The following is a 25,353-nucleotide window of genomic DNA, read 5'->3' as shown; positions in this document are numbered from 1 at the left end:
TCTGGCAGGAGTAACTTGAAAATGCGGGCAGTGTGACAAGGTGTTAGAAGCGGCCATGTTGCTGATAGAAAGGAATCACATTCTGATTTTGGAGTGATATTGTCTTTACAAAAATGTATCAGAATAATCATAGAGAGGGGAAAGAGATAAAGGTGAAAAGAGATATAGTATCTCCCCTGCCTTTGTGGGCAGAAAGACATCTTCTCTCCTAAATGGTGTTTAGAAGACATTTTCTGCCCCAGCAGAGTAGACATTGCACTTGGAAGTCTTGCAGATAATTAAAGATTTGTGAACAATCCTTGTGGTTTACCTCTGCCACAAGGAAGAACAGAACAGGGATATGACCAGATGGTTCTATCACTTTCATGATGTAAGGAAGTTGGGACTGATGCTTTGTGGCTCCTTGGCTGCATAAACTACTGTAGGTATTCCCTCTATTCTCAATTTTATCAAGAATGTAGCAAAGAAAGCACAAATTATCATTGCTTCCTTTTGAGTCAGGAGATGTTGGTTCTGAATTCTGTTGGAGATTAGCATTGAGCATCTAGCATCTTCTAGAACAGGGGTATCAAACTATTTCATTGAGGGCCGCATCAGGGTTGTGTTTTATCTTGGGGAGGGGAGGCTGGAATGGGCGTGGCCAGCTTGATATCACTCATGTTGTGGCCACCTGTGGTGGCCTGAGTGCTCTGCCAGAGAAAATGGGCTCCCAAGCTCCATTTTTGGCTGCAATGGCCTCCTGCAACCCTTTGCCAGCAAAAATGGAGCTTGGGAGGACTCTGTTTTTGCTGGCAGAGGCACCATATGCCAGTCCTTCGCTGTTTCCATGTCAGCCCTATGGGCCAGATCTTAGCACCCTGCGGGCTGGATCTGGTCCCTAGGCCTTGAATTTGAAACCCCTGTTTGAGAGTGACCAAACTCTCTTCCCGCATTGAGACCCAGGATGGCTTCATATTAGCACCTCAAATTCATGGAAGCGACAGTTCCCAAAATGTTAATAAAGACCATCCTGGTGGCTAAATGACCAAGCTTGATTCACATTTATAAGCTGATACAGAGATAAGCTCTGATGCAAGGGAAAGTTGTCTCCAATAGAAGCAGGACTTGCCCAACTCTTAGGTTTCCTTCAGGTGGACCTGGACAGCAGAGTGAATGACAACCCATTGTGGTGGAAGGAGACTTCTCTTAGATCTATATTTCCCGCTGAACACCTGTTCCTTGTGACTCCTTCTCCTAAATGGATTCTTAAAAGGGACAAATTAATCTTTTCCTGTTATCAATGGCTGGGATTTGCCTTTTGTCTTGCGAGTCCCAACATTAGCTTCCTTCAGATTCAATAAGAAGATTCCTATTAAAGATTTGTGTATAGCAACTTTATTGTGGCTGTTACCTGATACTGACTTTATATGCTGCTATGAGAACTACATAATTGAACAAAAATATGGCAGGATAGAAAGTTTGTTTCTTTTTCCGCCAGTTCTTCCAACCTTACTGCTATTTTAGAGTGCAGCTTCTAGCATACCATTCAAAGGCCAAATATGATCCTAAACTAAATTTGAAGAAACTTGTCCATCTATTTTTTTCTCATTTTATCCCTCTTTTTCACCCAAACACAAATTGCTTGGGCAATTTCTCTGTAACATATGGTGCTTGGAGTAAACTAGTACTCCATACCAAGTTTTCCTTATGTTTATTTTTCAAGAAGATAGTTTACTCTATATATTTACAGCAATACCTTTTGAAGTTGAAGAATAAGTATATTGCTATGTTTTTTAAAGTGCGATCCAAGGACTTCTGGGTTCCATTAGAGGTCTGGAAATCTAAATTGATTACTATCAAAATAAAATATTGAAATACTGTCAGAGTCGTGAGAAATGGTAGTGGCAGTAAATGTGTCAATTTTGATTTTTAATATGGTAAATATCGCTAAATATAACCCCCACAAACAAAAGTTGTTTTTGAGATCATTCATAATTTTTTAAAAGTGGGAAGGAGCTTGAGAAAAAAAGTTTTAAAAACACTGGTATATTTTAATGCAAAAAAAAAAAAACTCATACAAAATTTATAAAATTGTTGAATGAAAAGTAATGCCTTCAGTGTGCTGAATTGCCAACAGAATAACAGAGTTGGAAGGGACCTTGGAGATCTAGTCCATCTTCCTGCTCAAGCAGGAAACTATACCATATCAGACAAATGGTTGTCCAACCTTAAAAACCTACAGTGTTGGAACACCACAATTTCTGGAGACAGATTGTTCCACTAATTAATTGTTCTGTCAGGAAATTTCTCCTTAGTTCTAGGTTGGACCGCTACTTGATTAATTTCCATCTATTGCTTCTTGTCCTGCCTTCAGATGCTTTGGAGGGGTCTAGGATAATTCAGTGCAGCCAACTCACTGTGGCCAATCACTTAAAGGACAAGTTGCCATGGCCAACTTGCTGCAGAACAAGAGTTACACTAATATTGAAGAAATGCTGGAACAGAAGGGACAAAACAATGGGTCATGATTTAATTTTTTTATTGGCAGAGGAATTTCTCTAGTTGAAATTCCAGGTGTTTTTTTTTATCATGACAACTGTGTTGACATGAGTATTATTGGTCCTTGCTTAATGAGATTATATGTTTGTGTGTGTGTGTGTTTATATTCCTTCCTTCCTTCCTTCCTTCCTTCCTTCCTTCCTTCCTTCCTTCCTTCCTTTCATAGCTATCCACCTTAATCAAAGGATTCTGGATGGTGAACAGTTACAATGTTGTAGAGTCATGTGATCTCCACTTGCAACTTTCATTACCAGCTTTCCATACATGGCGTATTGCAAAAATAAAAGTTTTAAGAGATTACATTTGACACATGATGACAGATGATGGAAAATCTACACTTGGGAGTAGGTGTGGAAATTGAACAATTAGGCTTTGGCAGTGAAACTTAGAGTTAGTTTTTAGGGCATGCAAATGATATTATTTACATGGATTTCTTTGAACCAGACAGCACTATCAGTGCAGTGGGCTACATAGCAACACCTAATATTTTAAAACAACAATTTAACAGCATTTGGAAGCACATGGCCACTTAGCTGTTAGCCTTCCAAGAGGTAATTGCAAGGTTGGCTTTCACCTTCTTACATAATCAGATAAACAGTTCAAAATTGTTGCCATGCAACTTTTACCTTTTCAAAGTTGAAAAACAAAACCCTTTGTAGGCATCTGATTTAAAATGAGACAGAAAAGACAGGATTTGGCTGAAAAGGCAGAGCATGAAGCTTTCGCAGGATGGGTTTAGAAAGCTTGACGTTTATTTGCAGAATTATGTGGTGAATTGATTATGTGGAGGAATAAATTTGGGTAACAAAAGAGCTAATTTCAAGGATCATTTTCCTGTTTCCTTTATTAAATTTTCCCTGTTTATAGTTGTGGAGGTAGGCATTACTTTTCATTCAGTCCTTTTACTTGTTCATAAAGACTGCTCAGTATTTATTTGATGGCTTAAGTAAAACACCATAAATAAGCAATTTTGCTGAGAGAAAAGTCTTATGTCTAGGCATAAGACTTTGTGGTTGTGGAGATTTTTCGTTGAAAAATAATTTTATTTTTTCTTAGCTATTTGTGATACTGAACCAGAAAAACCTGTTAAAAGTTTTCCATTGTGGATAAAAAAAGATGGAGAGGTGGATCCAGAACCAATTTACATCCCAACTGCATCAGATATTGAAGCAACAAAAACTGCAATGTCACCTACTCCAGACATCACACCAACTAATGATAAATCTACAGCAACTGAAGTTAATTCAATGGCCAATGGATTCAAGCCATTACGAGTATATACACCTAGACCCAATCCAGTGGTAAGTAAAAGAAGTACAGTTTAAGGCTAAACCAGAAATATATCTCATTCTGCTTATAATGCAGAATACTGTTCTCTTTTATGAATATATTGGCAGTTTATATAACTGCCAATATATTTCAGATCTTTATGAAGACTCGCTAAATTTCTGACTGCTTCTATAATAATCTAAGTAGCTTTTGTTGGGTCATTTGTGATTATGTAACACCGCTATGTTGCTATATGGTTTCCATCCACTGTTTTGTTAAACATTATTGGTTAGATATCTTGGAACTACAGTAATTATTTTTATAGTATTAGTTCATTTCTCTATTTCTTAATTCTTGCTCCATCTCTTAAAAGTTACTTTGATATTCTTTTGTATAGTAGTGAGATAGATCATGAAGAATATAGGTTACTTTAACTTTTTGCTCAGTCATCTGCGAAGGTACATACATTACTTTAAGTGACTGCATAGATTACCAGTTGAACAAGTCACAAATAAAAAATCCTTTTCTCATAAAAATGTTTCATATGTGACAAATGTTCTCAGATCACTTTAATTCTCTAAAATGTATTTCACCTACTTTTATAGGACTATTATGCCCACTCAGGTTTCCCAAATATGTACACTGAAATGGATTTTTTAAAAACTAATGCTTAATCCACTCATTGTCAGACCTCATCCAGCTGAATTTGTTGGTATAGAACATTTATATGATCATTCAACTCAGTATTGAGTATTGGCACAGTACAAATTTATTAAACCAAAGGAAAAATGGCACATACCAGTAAAAGAAAGTAAAACAATTAAAAGACGATCAGGACTAAAATATTTTATATCTCACTTGACCCAAGTGCCCAGGGAAAGAACCAGATCTTAACTGACTTTATGAAGGCCCTTGGGGTAAAAGCCCACTAGATATCAGTGAAGAACATACCAAAGGGGAGGGTGGCCATTGAGAACACATGCTTCCTGGATCCTACTAGGGGACACTGTTTCCAGGAAAGGACCCAGAGTGTTTCATCTCTGTTGAGGTATGTGGGATCGGCAGGTATCTTTGGGAGAAGACAATCCCACATATCACCTAGTTTGTTTGGTGTTTTTTTTTTGTCACAGATGACTTTATAAATAAATTACATCTGGAAGTGTATAGGAGCTAGTGCAGTTAGTTTATAGAATAGAAATGTTACATGGATGTAATGAGGCATACCTACCTATGCTACTACAGTCTAGGCCAACTGAAATCATTCTACACATATTTTTCTTGCTGATGCACTCTCTCACACATAATAACACACCACATCTTAAACATATGACTGTTTCCTTCCTATCTGTACCAACGCAGTAGCAAACATCTTTACTTTCATCTTTATTTCCTCTAGCTATCTTCAGAAATAATTTGTGGAAAGGATTGTTTTCCACTTGTTCATAGTATTTTTCCCAGGGTATCTACTGTATTTTTCAGAGAATAAGATGCTCTGAAGTATAAGACACACCTAGCTTTTGGCGAGGAAAACAAGGGGTAAAAAATCTGCCTCTGGCTCCCAGCAATTTTCCTCCTTGCAGTAAACAGCAAACAGTACAGAAGATATACCCTGTTTGTGGTGTTTCATTTCAGACTACATTTGTATAGATGATGTTAAAATTGATGTCGCTTTCTGGAAGTATACATTATTCTCTGCTATTTAAAATAAAATACCATAGCACTGGGCCTCTTAGATTAAGCATTTATTTTAAAAGCTTCTTCACATTGTTAAGTTGTCTAAAACAATAATAAAGCAATCTTTAAAAAATAAGTCTAATAATTTGAACATTTTATAGGCATTTATACTTATTGACTTACCTCCTAACAGCAAAAGCCTGATTAGCACAAGAATAAAAAATCTGCCTCTGCCTCCCAGCAATTTGCCTCCATGCAGCAAACAAGTTTCACTTTCAATTTCAGCAGGTCCTGATCATCAGCTATTTCAGGCTGCAGGGATTGCCATAGCCTATTGCCATCTCCACAAGCCCCATTTTCTCCATTTGCTGCAAGGAGGTAAATTGCTGGGAGGCAGAGGCCAAAGAATGGGGGCCGGTGGGTGGGCGGTGCTACATTGGGTGTATAAGACACACCCAAATTTTCACCCTCTTTTTTGGGGGGGGAGGTGCGTCTTATACTTCGAAAAATACGGTAAGTGTGTAACAAACTAATGTAACAAACTGCAAAGTGTAATAAACAAAGTGCTCACATGCTTAAGCTATTTTTTTAAAGGACATTAAAAAGAAAATGGCTGAAATACTATTTATTCATGCTGTATCATGTCTTAGCTTTGGGAAGTCTGACAGACAGGCAGTCTATTTTCTTGCTCAATTGGAAACATTTCCAATAAATATTAGCTTTTGAAACATACTGCTCCCTTTTTATAGTTATAGAGAAAATGCAAAAGGTGCTTAAATTGTTCAAATGATATAAATGTAACTTACACTTTCATTTAACTGAAAGCTCACTTTGTGTGGCTTATAGATTCGAGAAGAAGATAAGGACCCTGTTTATCTATATTTTGAAAGTATGATGACTTGTGCTCGTGTGAGAATATATGAACGGAAAGTAAAGGAGAAGGGTCAGCAGGAAAAAGCCCCCCAGAATTGTGAAAAACATATTGAAAAGGTAAAGTATCATTGACTATTTTTTAATGCATATCTTTTAAGAAAAATGATAAAATAATTATTGGGCTGACATTAAACTAGTTAGTAGTATAATTTGAGACATGTTCAGTAATGACCAAACCAGATATGAAACTAAACTTAAAGAAAAGAACTTAGGTGCAGTACCACCAAACTAAATTGTTTATGCGCTTTATTGCGGGCCAAATCATTATTTGTTCTGGAAGACTTTGCTGAGAGAATTATTGGAGTTAGAAGGTGTAATTAACTATAAAGTTGAGGATGGTAACAGGAGGACAATGTGAGGCAAACCATTCCATTTCTCCTTTAAATTCCTTGATCTGTTCTCCCTCCCAATAATAATTTTGATGCCGAATTTGGGGGCATTTCTGGTGGTTTTAAGGATATGAATGGATTACCTCCTTGAATCCTTCCACTGCCATCCTTTTCTTAACTCCCTGAAAATACTTAAAGGACATTTCTAAAGATTGTAGGACTAGGTGCATCCTATAGACTTTCTGATCCCATCTTACTTAGGATTGGAAAAGAAAAGTCAAAATACTTGGGGAGCCAAGTTTCAGCAGCACAATACAGTATTATGGCTGGTGAGGCAGTAACTTTATTAACTCTGGTTATTAAAAGAAATTTCATGTGTTCTATGGGTGATTCTACTTGCATTTGCTTTTCATTCTTGTACTAGAATCCTTACTTTTCCCAGATAAGTTGCAAAATTTATTTCCTCTGACATTGCTTTATACAGGAAAATATGTTCCTAAACATAAATTATGTATTCATAAATATATTTTTTAATGTTTTCATTGCTACTTTGTTTTATGTTACGTCGCACTTGTCATTGACCACAGCAAGTCATCTGTATGTGCATGTGTAGTGTGAATATACGTGTATACTTATGCAATAATATAATACGTAGAATTATATGCATAGTAATTTTGCAAACTAATACGTGGATTTTTTATTCTAGTATTTGTATTTATAGTGTGTGGCCATCAGAACCATTTTATTTGCTTTTATTAATTTTCTGCTACTACTGTTTTTCGCTCAGAAAGCTTACTTTATTAATTAGATAGTTGATGGAGAAAGATTAAAGTAACTTGGCTATTGTAGCCTTTTGAGGAAATAACTAAAAATAACTATTGATAGTACTCTTCAGTAACCTGTGAGGATGTGACATAAAAACAACCAGACGACCTGTTCTGTGTTCTTCCAGAAGGCAGGGCATGAAATGAATTCAAGTTGCAGGAAGTAATATGTTAGAAGGGTCCTTTACTGGTTGAATTCAAGAGAAGCTGGACAGTCATCTGTTTGGGATACTTTAATTTGGATTCCTGTGCTAAGCAGGAGATTGGCCTCCGTGGACTAAATGGCCACCACCAAATTCCATGATTCTGGGAAACAAATATTTAAATTAATATAAAGCATATTTTCTTTCTTGAATTAACAAAAAAAAATCTTGCCACCTAGATTTGTCAGCATGGGCTTTTTGGTATTCTAATATTTGTCAGTATTTTAGGACATATGTGAGCAAAGCTTCTGCAACTCTTAAGATCAACTGTACCCTGGATTTGTAGTATCTTAGATGATCTCAGAGGATCTCAGAAAACTGTAATATCTAATGAGTACTTGAATGGGTTATCACCAGCACATATCAGGGCTATAGATTACAACCATTTTTAGCAACTGTTCCAAATTATGTTGGTGCCGAAAAACTGGACTTGCAACCCGTGCCTGAAATTACAGGGGAGGGGAAGATTTCTAAAGACAGAACAACTTTAGCAAAGTCAATGGGGAAGCCAGCAAGGAACTTGTACTCTGGTAAGCTGCCCCCTTCCTCTGCACCATGCTGCATCCTTCCTGGCCTCTCTACTCACATGCTATGCACCTGCATCATCCCTCTCCCTCACTTGCACAGGATCTCCATAGGGGTTCCCAGGGCCTCCTTCATACCTCTGCGCCCCCCTTGCAATCTTCACCTGGAACTCCCACCACTTCCTGCTTAATGATCTGCACATCTTGCAGTTAGGGTGGAAACCCAGATTACATGTTACATGATGTCATGCTTTATGAGCATTTCACTTAGTCACACAATCCTGGCTCCATTTGCCATTGTAACTCGAAAACTACATGTATTATCCAAAACTATGTGACATGTAATCTATCAATCAGAAAACTGGTAGTTTCTAATTTTTCCACATATGGTTCAGTCTGACTATGTCTCATTTTGAAATATTGGTATATATATTTCTATATTGTTTCCAGGAACATGATGCAGATCCCCAGCCCCTGAAAATTGAAGAGGATAAAGACCCTGGAGGTAAAATTAAAACTTCATCTTAGTCATCATTTTCTTTGTGTAATCAGTTCAGTCACATAGAATTAGTAGAAGATACAGGAAAAAAGACAGATGACAATGAAATATGTAAGGCCTAATTTTTGCAATCTAAACAAAATTGAATATTTTCTCAAAGGAAGAAGCAAAGCAGAACTAAATTGAGGAAACAGATTATGGAAAACAATGTTCCGGAGGAGGAGTGGGTAGATTTAATGCAAATTCCAATTGATTTGTCCTTTCTTAAATGACTTAGACCCTCAATGGTGAATAATTTGTTTTTCTTTATATAACATTCCTGCATCACTCTGGATTGTTCTCTGTATAGTTCAGAAATAAAAGTCAAAAATATGACTTAAAGTATAAATGTATAATGTTAATCATTGCAAGATATTCCATAGGGAACAACCTCTTGCGATTCTGAAGATTGTTAAATAGATTGTTAAATAGTCCTCGACTTATGATGGCAATTGGGACTGGCATTTCCATCGCTAAGCAGTGTGTTCATAAAGCAAGATTTCATCATTTAGCGATGGCAATCCCCGGTGTCCTGGCTGCTGTCTTTAATTGAATCTCATCATCGTTAAGCAACATCTGCTTCCAGACTCCAGCCATTTCTAACTGCTTGATTCTGATAAAGTACAGGTAATCTTCATCTTACAACAGTTCATTTAATGACTGTTCGAAGTTACATGGCACTGAAAAAAGTGACTTATGACCGTTTTTCACACTTACGACCATTGCAGCATCCGCACGGTCATATGATTTACATTTAGATGCTTGACACCTAGTTTATATTTATGACGGTTGCAGCGTCCCTGGGTCTTGTCACTTTGTCACTTTTTGACAAAATCTTTCAGTGGGGAAGCCAGATTCGCTTACAGTTGTGTTCCTAATTTAACAACTGCAGTGATTCAGTTAACAAAAGTGTCAAGAAAAGTCGTAAAATGCGGGCAAAACTCACTTAATAAATTTCTCACTTAACAACAAATTCTGGGCTCAATTGTAGTTGTAAATTGAGGACTACCTGTATTGTTTTAATATCCTGGAAATTAGAGGAGGTTGAGCACAAAACCACCTCTCCAACCCACAGGCAGCCTTCCACTTAATTTCTGCTCTATCTCTCAAATTCTCATCTTTCTGATCTTTCAGTCTCTCCTCTCAGTCCCCCTCTCTTGAACTATCTATCCTATCATCTCAGCTTCACAATCCACCGCACTTTCAAAACTTTCCAACCTAACTGGAACCTTCATGGCTAAAAGCAGGACCTGAACTTATGGTCTCCAGATTTCTAGCCTGATGCCTTAACCACTTAGACCAAACTCTCTTTGTCTCTTCCCCCCTTCCCACCCGCAACAAGCCAGTTGGTTAGTTCCTGTTGCAACCAATGAATTTTTCATTGATCTGAAAAAAAAGTGGACACTTCACTTATGGAAAAACACTAGAAAGGAAAGAAAAATCACATTGATCAATTATATTTGCATTTCAAATTAGAAGTATAGCTGGAGTACGGCTGTTTCTATTAATCCCATTACATTATCCATATTTTTCAATTATATCATGACATGTTAAACTACAGACTTAATGCAAGATTTATATAAATGTAACTGATGAAGGGAAAAAACCACTCTGCTTCTGAGTGTCTCTAGCCAGGAAATAAAGCATTTGCAAAAACAAGTATTAGCAAAAATTCAAAAATATCAATAAATAATTTTGAAGGGCAAAATTCACAATTGCCAGATAAAATCTAATCAGATACTATCATTGGCAGTAAAACAAGCTTTATATAATTTAGGAAATATTTGAAAGAGTTATAATTATGGTGTACATTGGTATGATAAAATTTGAGCAATAAGAATAATAGAAATGACAGACAATTAGGTAAGCAAAAAGTATGATTTTTAGTAGATTGATCATTTTATAGCATACATTTTCTAAGATTTGTTATCTCAGTATATTACTAAATATATAGCCAATATAAAATTCAAACATGTTTAACATATGCCTAAATATTATAGTTTTATTGTTAATAAAGTATGTTTCTTTTGCTATATTTTCCCTTGTGACTTTTTTTCATGTTGATAAAAATATCTCCAAATTAAATTGTGTAAAGTTGCAATATTTCAGAAACCTTTTCCCATTCTTTCCTAGAGAAAAGCTGGTGGTTTTCCTGTAGTGCTGGGGATCCATCTACTTCTTATGTACATCGTATTACTCCAGATGGCAAAAACAAATTAATTGAGATTATTTCTGATTGCAACTGGGAGGAGGATCGCAAAGAGATCTTGAATATCTTATCACAGCATATCAGAAATAAGATGCCTAAATCACTTAAAGTAGGCCGTTTTATTATTGAGCTAGAATCTGAAAGCAAAACTTGGGATGAAAAGCATACACCCATCTATTCTTCTCGAGTGAAAATCTCCATGTTACCATGTCAGAACAAGAACCAAAGCCCTCCGGTCGTTGTTGAGTCACCTAATGCTGGATTGTCACCGTGCCCACCGTGCAAAAGAACAGATAAATTAACAACCCCTGAGAAATTACAGGAACAGAGGAAGAAAGGTTTACCCTTTTATGCAGGAGTTCCTTCTGCCGGAAAGCTGATTGCTAACACATGCAAATATGACATGAATCCCTCAGGTTCAATTCAGGTATGGGATTCTTCTGGGATAGTTTGGCTTTCAGTATATAGAATTCCACCTCCATCCCTAATATTTGTTAGTAATTGTTGTTCTTAAGTGGAGAGGGACGGAATAGGACAAATAGGATTCCTGATCTTATTTGAAGAGACACTCTAAACTCTCTTATTACTTGATTTTTTTCCTTGCAAATACTCTTGCCACATTGTAAACAGATTAGGTTTCTTTCTAATTTCTTGCCTATTAGTATTGATTGCTGGCTTTAACCTCTTTTAGTCCTAATCTTGGCCATGCTACTGAAATAGAAGGCAGTGTGTTAAAACATTCAAGTCAAAAATTGTAAGTTTATTTGTGCTTCTTGAGCTAACAGGAAGGGTAAACAGCCTAGAAATTCTTCATTTATCAATCAGAAGGCAATTTGTCCAAGTACAGGTAGTTTTCAATTTATGAATATAATGGAGCTGCCCATTGCCGTTGTGATGGTCATAAATTGGGTCCCCCACATGACTGACCCAATTTTATTAACTTTTTGCTTTGTTTATTAAGTGAACACTGGTTTTTAAGGGAACCCATGTTTCATTATGGGCATGGTTTTGCCAAAAATTGGAAGTAAATTCTAGTTTTTGGCAAAACTCATAAAATGCAGTGACATGACCATGGAACGCTGCAAAGGGCTGTAAGTGCAGCTCTGTTGCCAAGTGCTCAAGGTGTAGTCATGTGATTGTGGGGAGTGGGAACAGCTGGAATCTTAAATCTGGGTCATGTATACCCAGGAAGTTCCATTGTGACTTCAAACGGTTGTTAGCAACTAATCATAAGTTGAGGACTACCTGTATCTGATCCATAGATTTCTGAATAAGGAAAGGGTTTTGTTACTTGGAACATGGAATTTTAAAAAAAATAAAACACATGACCAAGCTCTGAATAAAAATACTTTATTTAGAATAAGATGGGTTAAGAATAAGTTTCCAAACAGCAGTAATTCATGTGCTACAAGTTGCTTTTTAAATTGAAATAAATTTTAGAAGTTCAATGGAATTGATTTCAGCTTTTTTTTTTAATGACACCACTATTCTATTGCTTTAAATTAAATCAGCATCGATGTTCTAGACTCTGTTGAACCATGCTGTGGTAGTGGGTGTGGCATTTTGCCTCTTTTATTTCAGGTTAATGGTAAAAACTCTCCTCAAGCCAAACTTCTTTTGGGACAGATGGGAGCATTGCATCCAGCCAGTCATCTAGCAGCTTATCTCACGGGTAGACTGCAATCAACCATGTTTGATCTCTCAACAATGATCCTCAAAACAGCACCCAGTAATAAACTTGCTGTTTCTGAATCACTACCAACTGATGTGTCCACATCAGAAACATCTAAAACTCCATTTTCTACTGATACTACAACAGTCTCCACTGCTCGTGTCTCAGCACAGAGACAGATAGGTAGGTCAGATTTTTTTTCTACTGTATTCTAAAAGAAATGAATGGATGAATGAAAACGAAGGTGGCTTTGTTCTATCATGTTGCCTAATGTCATTGATTCTGATATACTGCTAAGCCATCCATGGAGAAAAATGACAAGACTTAAATTAAAAACCAAGAGGATCGGGAGGCCTGAGAGTGGAAATAAAGAAGTTCTGAAGAATCGAAAAAACTTTTTGGATGAGAAGTGAAACATTTTCAAAGAAAACAAAAACCAAAAAAGTCCAGTTGCCTTTTAGAAAAAGCATATTTGGGACATTGGGACTAAGAGGCTGCTTCTGCCCATACCTCTGTTAAACTCTGTGTTTCATTTTTTTTTAAACAATGTATTTTATTTTAGGTGTTATTCAAAACTAAAATATTAGGAAATACTTTGTAATAGCTTGTTTTAATTTTTTCAGAAAAAAGTTTTTTCTCTATTTTTTTCTGTGATTTGTCCCTAACTTTGACATTACTACTAAGCTTCATGTAAGGAAACAGAAATGCCAACTCAGAAATATTTTAAACTATTTAAAATTAGCTTTTGCTAGCATGTAACCATTTTTATATCTATTGTCCTTACATGGATTCATAACTGAAGTTTTTAAGACGTGGGCAGGATAGGAGACTTTCTTCTATACTTGACCTCCTTTAGTAAGAAGATACAATATTATCTTGGGCAAATAATTTTGGTCATACGATTGAACTAGAAAAATTGCAACAACTATGGGAAAGGATCTATAAACTAACCATATCAACAGCTTACAAAGAAAACTTACAAAATGTTTTACAGATGGCACATGTCACTGGGAAAACTAGCTGAGCTGAGATGTTTAAAGACAAGTCAGCGAAATGTTGGAAATGTTAATAAGCAATAGGTTCATACTACCACATGTGGTGAACATATGCAGAAGCAAGGAAATATTGGACTAAAATAAGAGTATGGTTAAAGAAAATGTTACAAGAAGAAATAGAATTTAGACCAGAGACATTTTTAGGTATTATCTCAGAGAAATTCAAGAAAGAGGATACTTATTTGATTATACATGTAACTACAGCAGCGAGAATTGTATTTGCCCAAAATTGGAAATTAAATAAGCTACCAACAGATGAAGAGATAATAAAAAAGATATTAGATTGTGCAGAGATGAATAGGTTGACAATGAAAATAAAGGATAAAGAGAAATCAGAGTACTTCAAGATATGGGGAAGGTTCTATGGCTGGTTAAAGAAAGCAAACTAGAAAAGAAAATAGGGAGAAGATAAAGTACCCAGATGACGCACTATTAAATGGAAGGCCGGGGGGGGAGGGGAAAACAGAAAAGATATAAGTATATATTCAAGAACGTATATAAACATATATATATTCAAGAATGAGATATAAAGGGGAGAAACATGTCTAGGGTAGACTAGTGAAGGTAAGGGAATAAAAAATGATACTAAATTAATCTGGGCTGACGGAAATACCATCCCAAGGAAACATAAACTGAGTTTTGAAATACACACCAACAATAATAGAAAAAGAAAGGGAGAGAGGAGAGAAAGAAAGGAAGACGGGGAAAAGAAGAAAGAGGTAAGGAGAGGTGGATGGAAGGGGGAGAAAGAAGGAGAGAGGGTAGAAAGGGGAAGAGGAAGAACAGGAGTAGGAGAAAGGGAAGGGAAGAAGGGAGAAGGAGAGGAGGAAGGAATAAAGTAGAGAAGGGAAGGAGGAAGAAAAGAAAGAGAAAACAAGGAGGTGTTACAAAAGTAGGAAGGACTGGTAAATAAAATAACCCAAATTCTACATTATAACTTATTAAATGAAATAATAAATGTGTAAGAATGATAAATGTAAAGAAGAATACCAATTATGTGAATGTATACTTAAAATGGTATGTAAGAGAATAAAAAAATAAAAATTCTTTGAAAAAACAAAAGAAAAGTAAGAAAATGCAACTAGAATCGATCACTGCCATACATGGAGAAAATATAAAATAAAAACATTAATATATTGACTTTAAAAATCTTTCTTTTCAGCTCCTCGACCATTATTAGATGGTGTGACCAATCAGTTGACCTCTATAAATACAGTTGGAGGTCTACAGAAGAAGGCTTCTGAAACTGGATCATTTCAATGTTTGACAGAACCACAGAAATCTCATACCAAATCTATCTCACCTTCTGCTGAATCAACCACAGTTGATACTACAACTGCTGTAACCTCTGTGGCATCACCTCCTGTAACAATTTCCAGTCCTTTGCAGAATAACAATCCTCCTGACATTGCTTCTACAAATACTGTTGGAAAACAAGAAATAAATATATCCTCAGCCACAGATGCTATGGAAATAACAACGCCAGTTAAAAGCATGCCTTTTGCTCAGTCCTCAATTCCAGTTTCTACATCCACAGCTGTAATTCCTCTCACTGTGACTTCACCAACTTCATCAGTTAGCTTTGTTCAACCCTCTGGACTCTCAGGAATTCAAAAAAGCCCCCCATCAAATCAAAAACAAGGTAAAACTTATATTTATCATCACTTCTTGCTACAGATGCTTGTTTTGATTGAATCTGTGCATTGCCAGGTAACCTGTAATGAGGTAGAGCAGGGGTCCCCACCCCCAAGCTGTGACCCACTACAGGGCTGTTAGCTGTTTGAAACTGGGCTCTACAGTGGGCTAACACATGTGCAGCTCATCTTGTATGAGTTGTCGGCTGATGTGCATGCACAAACCTCAACCTGCGCAAGCAGTAGACCAGTGCGCCTGCATGTAGCTTGACTTACACAAGTGGTGGGCCATTGCGTATGCATGAAGCTCGACTTGTGCAAGCAGTAGGCCACCGTGCAAGAATGTAGTGTGACTTGCATGAGAGGCAGGCTGGCACACATGCACAAAACGCAGCTTGCACAAACAGTAGGCCACTGTGCACACGGACAGTTCAACTTGTGCAAACAGCGGGCTGGAATGCACAGCTCAACTTGCATGAGTGGCAGGCCAGTGTGCATGCATGCAGCTCAACTTGCACAAGCAGCAGGCTGGTGTGCATGCATACATAACCCAACAAATGCGCACCCGACAAAACTGTGATGTCAAAAGCGCGCCCACAAATGCGCGCCCACAAAAGCACGGTTAGAGTTAGGGTTAGGGTTATAACGTTTTCGCATCCCACTATGTTGTTTGTTGATAGTACGCTTTTGTCGGTGCACATTTGTCGCAGCGCTTTTGACATCACGGTTTTGTCGGCGTGGTTTTGTTGGCGCGCGTTTGTCGGTGAACCCATGCACATAGCTCAACATGTTCAAGCAGCAGGGTGGCGCAGATGTGCGCAGCTCGACTTGCACAAGTGGTGGGTCGGGGTGCACACACGTGCTTACCAGCTCTCCCTTACTGCCAGGCCGCTGAACCGTATAGGTTAGGGACCACTGAGGTCGAGGAGTTCTTCCTAAACATACAGATATAATGCTCTAACAGTGAAGTTATCCGGGTAGTTTAATTGCTCAAAGTCAAACTAAGTTATCACCTTGCTGGTGATTTGCTGATGTAGTGAAAAATTAAAGCAGGCATTGGATTGTACAGGTGAAAGCTGAAAATAATTGATAATTATTGTAAAGGGTGTAAACTGAGAATCAAAATGTGTATCTCTACAAAATTAAACAATATTTATTATATAGTTAAATATATCAAATCAATATCCTTAATTCATATAACTAACTATAATATGTGAAAATTCAAGTTTGTCAGTTGCTCTTTAGATACACCTTCAGAGTGTTCCCTGCAGATTGTGATAATTAGCTAACATTTTCTGTTTTGTCTCTGAAGTGGGGCATGGGAGGAGTCACAACTTGATATTAACACAGCCCATTTGCCTGGAGACTGAGGCGACACCTCTATTCCTCCTTCTGACTCCCCAGGTTAACCTCAGTCTTCGGCCCAGAAGGAGCTATTTTGGTTGGCTCCCCTTTGGTACAAACTATTCCTTTGCATATTTCATTCTACCTTAAATTCCTCCTACCTCTATCTCCTGCGCCTCTCTATCCCTGCCTTGGCACAAGCTGAGCTCGCTGCATTTGCAGAAGGCTCCTGAGCTGCCTGTCAGCGGTTGGGGGGGGGGAGCTCCAAACGCGCACCTCAGGAAACGTAAAGTGCGATCCCCAATTCACTGGAGGGGATCTCAGATCCTAGAATTGAGGAGAGCGGCTCAGTCGGAGCCGGCTCAGGCACTCGGACCGCCTGGTAGGCGGTTGCCATTTTGGAATGAGGACGCACGATTTCCGGGCTCCCCACATGATTCTATTGGGGGGGGTAGTCCCTTATCTCCTCCCTTATCACCCTCCCATTCTCCAGGGATATGGGGAGACCCATTCGGCCGCAGGGCAACAAATTTTCCCAGGCAGTGCTTTACTCCTCAATCCTCAGACCCTAGATCTGCCTTGGAGCCTCCAAGCCTCTCCCCGGCCTACCCAGAACTCTCAGAGAGTTTTCAGAATGTTATTCCTCGGGCATGCAACACCAATTTCAGGGGCCTAGGCGAAAGTCTTCTCATAGGGCTCCACGATGTCATGCAGATCAACCCGATCCTACAGGCTCCAGAGAGCACAGAGCATCCTTTCCCTCCACTGCTAGTGAGGGATCAGGTTCAGAAGAGGAGGAAAAGAAGGATATTGGCTTCTCTGAAGACAAAAACTCTCAGGCTCCAGAGGCCCCAGCTATCATGGGCCTATTTTCTCCTGCCTTGTTCAGCTCCCTGCTGCACAAGGCCAAGGCCACAACAGACCTGGACAGTGCATCAGAACCCTATCAGGCCGCGGCTGCTCCTAGTACTAGTGGGGGGACCAAGAAAGGGCCTTTCCACAGGGCCCAGGTTGAAAAGGAGGAGATTTCTACCCCAGACCTCTTCCTGGAAGTGCTCAAGTCTCAATGGTCTAATCCAGGTACCTTCCCCACCCCAGGGAGCAATGATCGCAGGTTCTACAATCTTAATGCTTCCTTTGCCCAAGCTCTACAGGTTCCTTCCGTGGATGCTCCTGTGGCTGGGCTGGCCTCTTCCTCAGCGGTGGTGACAGGGCACATCTCCAACTGTCTGAAGGTGGAGGATAGGAAGGCGGAATTTGTCAATCGTAAGACATTCCAGGCTATGATGTGGGCGATCAGGGTGGCGTCTGCAGCCTCTTTCTTCAACAGGTCCGCGCTGCTATGGCTGGAACAACTCCAAGACAGGACGCTGGCGTCGGACATGAGGCTACTGCAGGACATCCCGAAGTTGATGGCGGCTACCCAGTTCTTGGCAGACGCCATGCTGGACGTGGTAAAGTATTATTCCAGGGCGCTGTCCTCCTCAGTCATGCTGTGGCTGCGCAACTGGCAGGCTGAATCCCGGGCGAAATGGCATTTGACAGAGTACCCGGGAGACAAGCTATTTGGCACTGCCCTGGATCCCATCCTAATTGAAGACAAGAATAAACTAAAGGTCCTCCCATCTACGTCCAAGCGTTCAGACTACCGCCCGGTCCCTTACCCCAGGAGGCCCTCCTACCGACTCCCTGAGCAGGACTTCCAGCAGCAGAGGTACTCTGCCCCCAGATTCCCCAGACAGGAGCATAGGCAATTCTCCCGGGATAGATTCAGGTTCCAGCAGCCCAGCCAGCGTCCCTTTCAAGGGGGGGGGGCGTCCCTTCCGCAGAAACAAGTGATTCGGGCTCGAATCACCTGATCAGCGGCCGCCTTTCCTTGTTTGTGGACCGCTGGGATCGCATCTTTTCGGATGCATGGGTTCTCCATACAGTCAGGTTTGGGCTACAGTTGGAGTTCTGTTCCCTCCCCGAATATATTCCGGATCTTTCCCCCCTCCAAGAATCTGGTCAATGGCTCCCTCATGCACAAGGCCATCCAGCATCTACTGAGTATCAAAGCAGTGGAGCTAGTTCCGGAGGGGGATAAAGAATCAGGATTCTATTCCAACCTGTTCGTGGTCCCCAAGAGTTCAGGGGGTGGAGGGCTATCCTGGATCTCAAGCTGTTAAACACAAGGCTCATTACCATAAATTTAATATGGCCTCCCTCAAGTTTATCCTGGAGGGGATCAGCCTCAATTGATCTCACGGAGGCCTACCTCCACATCATGATTGCCCCTGAGCACCGTAGGTTCATTAGATTCTCATATGGGGGCACACATTACCAATACAGGGCCCTTCCCTTTGGGTTGGCCTCTGCCCCCAGGACCTTCACCAAGGCTCTAGCCGTGGCAGCGGACCACCTCTGAGCCATCCCGGTCCAATTACATTGCTACCTGGTTGACATCCTTGTGCTAGCCACGTTGGCAGCCAGAAATGAGGGGAACTTAGGACTCACCATTAACACCTTGCGAACCCTAGGGTTCTTGGTCAATCTCGATAAAAGCCACCTAGTCCCCACCACTAGACTCCAACATTTAGGGACCATCATTGACTCGGTGAAGTGTGAGGTCTTTCTCTCACAGGAGCCATGGGACAGTATTGTGGAATTGATTCGAGAGATTCGCAGACTCGATCTGTCCCCATAGCTCTCCTTTCCAGGCTTCTCGGCAAGTTCATCTCCTGCATCGAGATCATGCCCTGGGCTCACCTCCACGCCAGAAAACTGCAGTGGTTCCTGCTTCCACATCAGAGGAACGTGATGAGCAAGCTTCAAGGTCTTCGTGACGCCCCAGGTGCTTCTCTCCCTCCACTGGTGGATGTCTCCAGCACTGACCAAGGGTTCCCTATTCAGGGAGCCAGACAGGTTGGTCCTACCGACAGACGCAAGGCTGTTCGGTTGAGGGCACACCTGGAGTCCCAGTTAGTTCAGGGCCGGTGGACCCCTACGGAAGAACATCAACTGGCTGGAGCTCAGAGCGATCCACCTAGCTCTCCAGCACTTCAAGACAACAGTCACTGGAAGACACATCCTGGTTCTGACAGACAACGTGGCAGCCAAGGCTCACGTGAACAAGTAGGGAGTCACTCATTCTGTGGCGCTACACGACGAGGCAGTGCGGCTGGGAAACTGGGCGGAACGGAATCTCCTGTCAATTCGGGCAGAACACATTTACGGGGTGGAAAACCAACTGGCGGACTGGCTCAGCAGAGAGACAGTAGACCACGGCGAGTGACAACTTCACCCCAGCATCTTCGAGCAGATTTGCCAGAGATTCGGTTAGCCAACAGTGGATCTCTTCGCCTCCCCACCAAACGCCCAGCTTCCGAGGTTCATATTGCGATTCCTGACTCGAGGAGTGGTGAACATCGACTCCCTATGCCGCAGATGGTCATTGCGTCTTCTCTACACCTTTCCCCCCCCCTTCCCCTCAGCGGTCTCAGTTCCACAGGTGCTGGACTTCCTCCAGGATGGTTTGGAGAAAGGTCTGGCCCACAGTACCTCAGAAGGCAGGTCTCAGCCCTAGCCACAGTCCTGGGAGGGATGGGCGCCGAGCCTTTGTCTCAGCACCCGGTCATAAAAAGGTTCCTCAGAGGGGCAGCTAATCTCCGGCCTCCAGTGTCCACCGCTTCCCCTCTTGGGATCTTCCTATGGTACTCCAGGCGCTCCTGGAGCCACCTTTTCAGCCCCTGGGGGAGGTGAGCTTGCAATTTTTGACCCTCAAATTGGTCTTCCTCATAGCGATCACTTTGGCCAGGAGGGTGTCTGAGCTTAATGCTCTTTCCACCAGGGAGGATCTCTGCACCTTCCACGACAACAGGGTTGTGCTCAGGCTCGATCCGGCCTTTATGCCTAAGGTCAACTCTCCCTTCCATAGGGCTCAGGAGGTAGTTCTCCCGGACTTCAGTCCTAATGCTTCCAGAGGAAGGGAGAGGTCCTGGCATCGCCTGGACGTAAGAAGGCCACTGCGCATTTATCTGAAGCGCACGGCTGTTCTCAGAGGGTCAGAGGCGCTGTTTGTCTCTTCCATCCCTCGACCCGGGGAGCAAAGATCTCCCCAGCCACCATCAGCAGATGGATTAGGTTAGCCATCTCCAAGGCCTTCCGGTGCCTGAGGGCATCACCGTGCATTCCACCAGGAGTACGGCTAGCTTTGTGGCCTGGGCCTCTCGGGCGCCAATGAGGATATCTGCAAAGTGGCCGCCTGGTCTTCACCCTCGCCCTTCATTAGGCACTACCAGCTGGATGCCTATCCCGCCGCAGAGGCATCCTTTGAGAGGAGGGTTCTTCAGGGAGTGCTGGGCACTCGAGGGGCTCAGGCCCAATGATTCCCCCCCCCCATAGACATCTAGCTTTGGTATGTCCCAGCTGTGACTCCTCCCATGCCCCACTTCGGAGACTGTCAGTTGGTCTTACCTGAACTTGAAGATTACATGGGAGGAGTCACTTCCCACCTGTTCGGTACGCTCCTGCGCATGGGGGCCTGAGTGGGTTAGTTACTGGCAGTCAGGGACCGGGAAAGGAGTTGGGGTGGTTTCCTGTTCCCTTCCTTCCCAGGATTCTTCTTCGACTGGACCATCGGTTAATCTGGAGAGTCAGAAGGAGGAGTAGAGGTGTGGCCTCAAATTCTACCTCAGTCTCCAGGCAAATGGGCCATGTTAATACCCAGCTGTGACTCCTCCCATGCCATCTTTGAGACATGCAGTTCAGATAAGACCAACTGACATTCTATATGATGGGGTCAAAAACACTATCTTTATCTGTGTGAAATCTTGAATTTCTCTCCAGAATCTTGTGCAGCATGCAATTGCTGCATTATATGAGTGTGACTACCATGCTAACAGGTTAATATAAAAAGATTTCAAGTGCAATAGAAAACATAGGAACAATCAGGTTAGAAGAAGCAAATTTACTTTGAAATGTTTGGGAACGTTTGCCATTAGAGTGATGCAACATCGCTTAGCTATTTTTTTTCTCCAAGGCAGGACTTGAATCTCCAGTCCAATGGTTTTAAACACAAATAGACACAAAAACTCTAATCTTTGTTGATCTATTGTTGTTAATATTATCAGTTCCTAGCCAAGGATTCATGGAGATATTGCCATAACATATACACTGTTCCAAAAGTAGGGCATCATAGTTTACAAAGTTGGAGTACTTGGTGATTCCTTTAAGTACTGTATTTTTTGGAGTATAAGATGCACCTTTTTCCCTCAAAAAAGAGGCTGAAAATCTGGGTTCATTTTATACATCGAATACAGCATTTTTTTTGCCTCCCTAAGCCCTGCTCCCTTCACCAAAATGGCCGTGCATAGCCTTATGAAGGCTTTCTGAGAGCTCCTGGGGGCTGGGGAGGGCAGAAATGAGCAAAAAAAGGGGCATTTTTGCTCCCCCACCCCAGCTCCCAGCAGCACTCTATAAGCCTCCATAAGGCTATGCATGCAATTTTTTTGACAAAAAACAGGCCCATTTTCACAAAAAATGGGCCATTTTTTGCTCTTTTTGCCCCTCCCTCACCTCCCCAGAAGCATTCTGCAAGCCCCCCCCCCCCAAGACTATTCATGCCTTTTATTTGGGGAAAAACTGGCCCGTTTTCACGAAAAACGGGCCCGTTTGGGGGCGATTTGCAGAGTACAAAAACTTTTTTTTTCCTTTCGGAAAGCTTTTTAGTTAGAGTGATTGATGAGAATTACATTGATCAATTGCTGTACCAGCAGAAACAAGTCTTAGGTTGTCAGCGATTTCCTTCTCCAGCACATGGATAAATACACCTGTAAACATCTACCTACCTACTGTATCTCTCTCTCTCTCTCTCTCTCTCTCTCTCTCTCTCTCTCTCTCTCTCTCTCTCTCTCTCTCTCTCTCTCTCTCTCTCTCTCTCTCTCTCTCTCTCTCTCTCCATTTACCTACCTACTCTTTCTCTCTCCCTACCTACCTACTGTATTTCTCTCTCTCTATCCACATACCTACCTACCTACCTACTATCTCCCTTTCCCTACCTACCTACTGTATTTCTCTCTCTCTATCCACATACCTACCTACCTACCTACTATCTCCCTTTCCCTACCTACCTACTGTATTTCTCTCTATCCACATACCTACCTACCTACTTACCTACCTACCTACTCTCTCCCTTTCCCTACCTACCTACTGTATTTCTCTCTATCTATCTACCTACCTACCTCCTCTCTCTCTCCCAATCTATCTACTGTATATATCTCTCTCCCTTTACCTACTTACTCTCTCTCTCCCTCCTGACCTACTGTATTTCTCTCTCTCCCTCTCTCCCTGTATCTACCTACCTACTTTTTTTAAAAAATTGCCTCTTCGAGACCTTGGTGCGTCTTATACTACGAAAAATACGGTATTTTACTAATTATAATTGGTACAAAAATTTATTTCTCTCCTCTGTTATGTTTCAATCTCAATTTGAAAATCACATCTTGTTCCATTAAATCCCCTGAAATGCAAAAATGGATCTAAAGTTTTCGTTTAATCTTTTTTGGGAAGCACTAGTTACAGCAAAAATGTGCATCTCAACTTAGTAAAATAGTCTGCAAATCTTACTTGAGTAGTAAGAATTGGCTAAGAAGAATGGTTTTTTTCTGCAATAATACAGGTGCTACAAGTCCTCCAGGTTTGCCTCGTGGAGCAGAGTATCGTATGGGAACCAGATTTATTTTGATTCCAGTACAGCAATGTTCTTCTACCTTGAGACCTTCACAAAATATGCAACTTGCTTCTGGCAAAAGAGTAGTTTTACAACCTTTGAGGCATCCAGGTGCTGTTAATCTCTACCGACACCCCAATGGCCAGATTATCCAACTTGTTCCCTTGCAACAACTTCAAACTTCAGGAGCACAGTCCAGTTTACAGCCCATAATGCTCCGTAATCCAGGTACAGAATACAGCAAATATTTTGTTGTTATTTTATGCGATTGTGTAAGTAATTCTGAAATAGCAGGTCCTGCTATATTTGTGTATCTAGTTTTAGTATATTAAAATAATAAAATTCTAATGAATAAGTGCTTATGTACTCTGTGTGTGTGTGTGTGTAGGAAATTGGTTGGATTGGCCCTCCTGGAGTTCTTCAGTTTCAATTCCTAAATCATTTCTCCACAATTCTTAATGTTGTGTCAACCCTTCTCTAAATTAGGGAACCGCTCTTAAAGGCAGGAGTCAAATTGGGGAGCAATTGTAATGGGAGCCAAAAAAACAAAACAAAACCCAGAGCAAAAGGGAGCTATTCTCCTTCTTTTAAAAAAAAAAACTCATCTGAAAGGGAACATATGCTCCTGCTGTGTTCGCAAATTTTATTTTTCTCAGGATTTGCTAGATTATGTCCACCATTTAGATTGGAAAATTTAGTTTTGATTAATATATTCCTGGTTTTCTGGGAATGTTTTCTCCCATTCAGTACTTATTACTAGAAGTAAATACACTCCTTTAATGTAGGTTGTATTAGTGCAAAAGTAATAACATGTTAATATAGAAAAAAGAAAGAAAGTTCAGTACAGTGTCCAGGGGTCATGAGATTTGAAATGATATTTTGGAAGATTAAGTAGTCAAAATCATCCTGGAAGAATTCAGTAATAGTGTGAACCATTTTAAAGTTATGAGAGTAAGTGATAGATACATCTTCCCCAGAAGAATAATTGTGTCATTAACATCTAGAAGGTTGCTTTCTCCCAATGAATCCAAAAGAATATTTCCAATATATAGTCTTGCAGTTGAATATCTGTTTTTCCCCTTGACTTGTATCATTACTTCCCATTAATGGAATATGGTCTTTCTTCCATTCCTTTAGACACTTCTATACATTGGCTTTCTAGCTTGATAACAGATATGAAAATGCTTTACGAGTTAACACAGGGGCTGGGAAGGGAAAAAACGCTATGCGCTGAAGGCTTGGGAGCCCCCAAACAGCCCCGTTTTTAGCAAAAACGGGATGTGCAGAGCACTGCAGAGTGCTTCTGAGGACGGGGGAGGGTGAAAATGTGGCATGTGGAGGGTTTGGGAGGCAAAAAACACCCGTATTCAATTTATAAGACGCACCTACATTTTCACCCACTTTTAGGAGGGGAGGGGCGTCTTACACTCCAAAAAGTACAATAAGTTGGTGGTTCTTCTGTTTGAGCTGTGTCTGCTGTCTTTTTCAAAAGAGCACGTTTAATTTATATTAATTACTTAACAGTGTTACTATCAAAGTGTTAATTACTTAATAGATTCTCTCTTGGTTATGTTTTTAAAGATTTCATTATTTTTATCAAAATTATTATATTGTGAATGCTTCTATTTTGGTTAATAGCTGAAAGCCACAAAAATATAACAGTTTAGAAGTCTCTAATATAGTTACCTAGGTTTTTGTAGCATTATAGCTTGAATGCAAGTTCTTAAGAGGTATGTTTTGTAACTAGGCAGTTCTGTCCAATTTTGTTTGAAATGAATTTTGCCTACCATTAAGGATATCTGCTGTAATTTAAGGCCATGGTTCCCAAACTATGCACAAGGGTGTCATGCAAGATTTCCAATACTGGAAATCTTTCAAACACTTCCAAATTACTAATT

The 25,353-nt window shown here is 40.6% G+C and overlaps 1 protein-coding gene across 3 annotated transcripts in view; it reads left to right on the top strand.

Moving 5' to 3' along the window:
• The window catches only part of MGA (MAX dimerization protein MGA), a 64,370-nt gene that overhangs the window by 20,724 nt on the left and 18,293 nt on the right, over positions 1-25,353 (top strand). For 2 of the 3 annotated variants that reach the window (XM_087722313.1, XM_087722304.1), the window contains exons 11-17: positions 3,595-3,839; positions 6,328-6,471; positions 8,745-8,799; positions 10,966-11,468; positions 12,623-12,896; positions 14,931-15,410; positions 23,405-23,683. In XM_087722313.1, the coding sequence (XP_087578439.1) occupies positions 3,595-3,839; positions 6,328-6,471; positions 8,745-8,799; positions 10,966-11,468; positions 12,623-12,896; positions 14,931-15,410; positions 23,405-23,683 (1,980 nt within the window). The remainder of the gene's footprint in view (positions 1-3,594; positions 3,840-6,327; positions 6,472-8,744; positions 8,800-10,965; positions 11,469-12,622; positions 12,897-14,930; positions 15,411-23,404; positions 23,684-25,353) is intronic. The other variant, XM_087722321.1, reaches the window with a different exon arrangement.

The sequence above is a fragment of the Thamnophis sirtalis genome, unplaced genomic scaffold (assembly GCF_051295495.1).
Source record: "Thamnophis sirtalis isolate CommonGarterSnake01/CBP01778 unplaced genomic scaffold, rThaSir2_p1.2 scaffold_1, whole genome shotgun sequence".
Taxonomy (NCBI): domain Eukaryota; kingdom Metazoa; phylum Chordata; class Lepidosauria; order Squamata; family Natricidae; genus Thamnophis; species Thamnophis sirtalis.
Note: the sequence above shows the minus strand (reverse complement) of the source record. Positions and strands in the feature narration are given on the sequence as shown.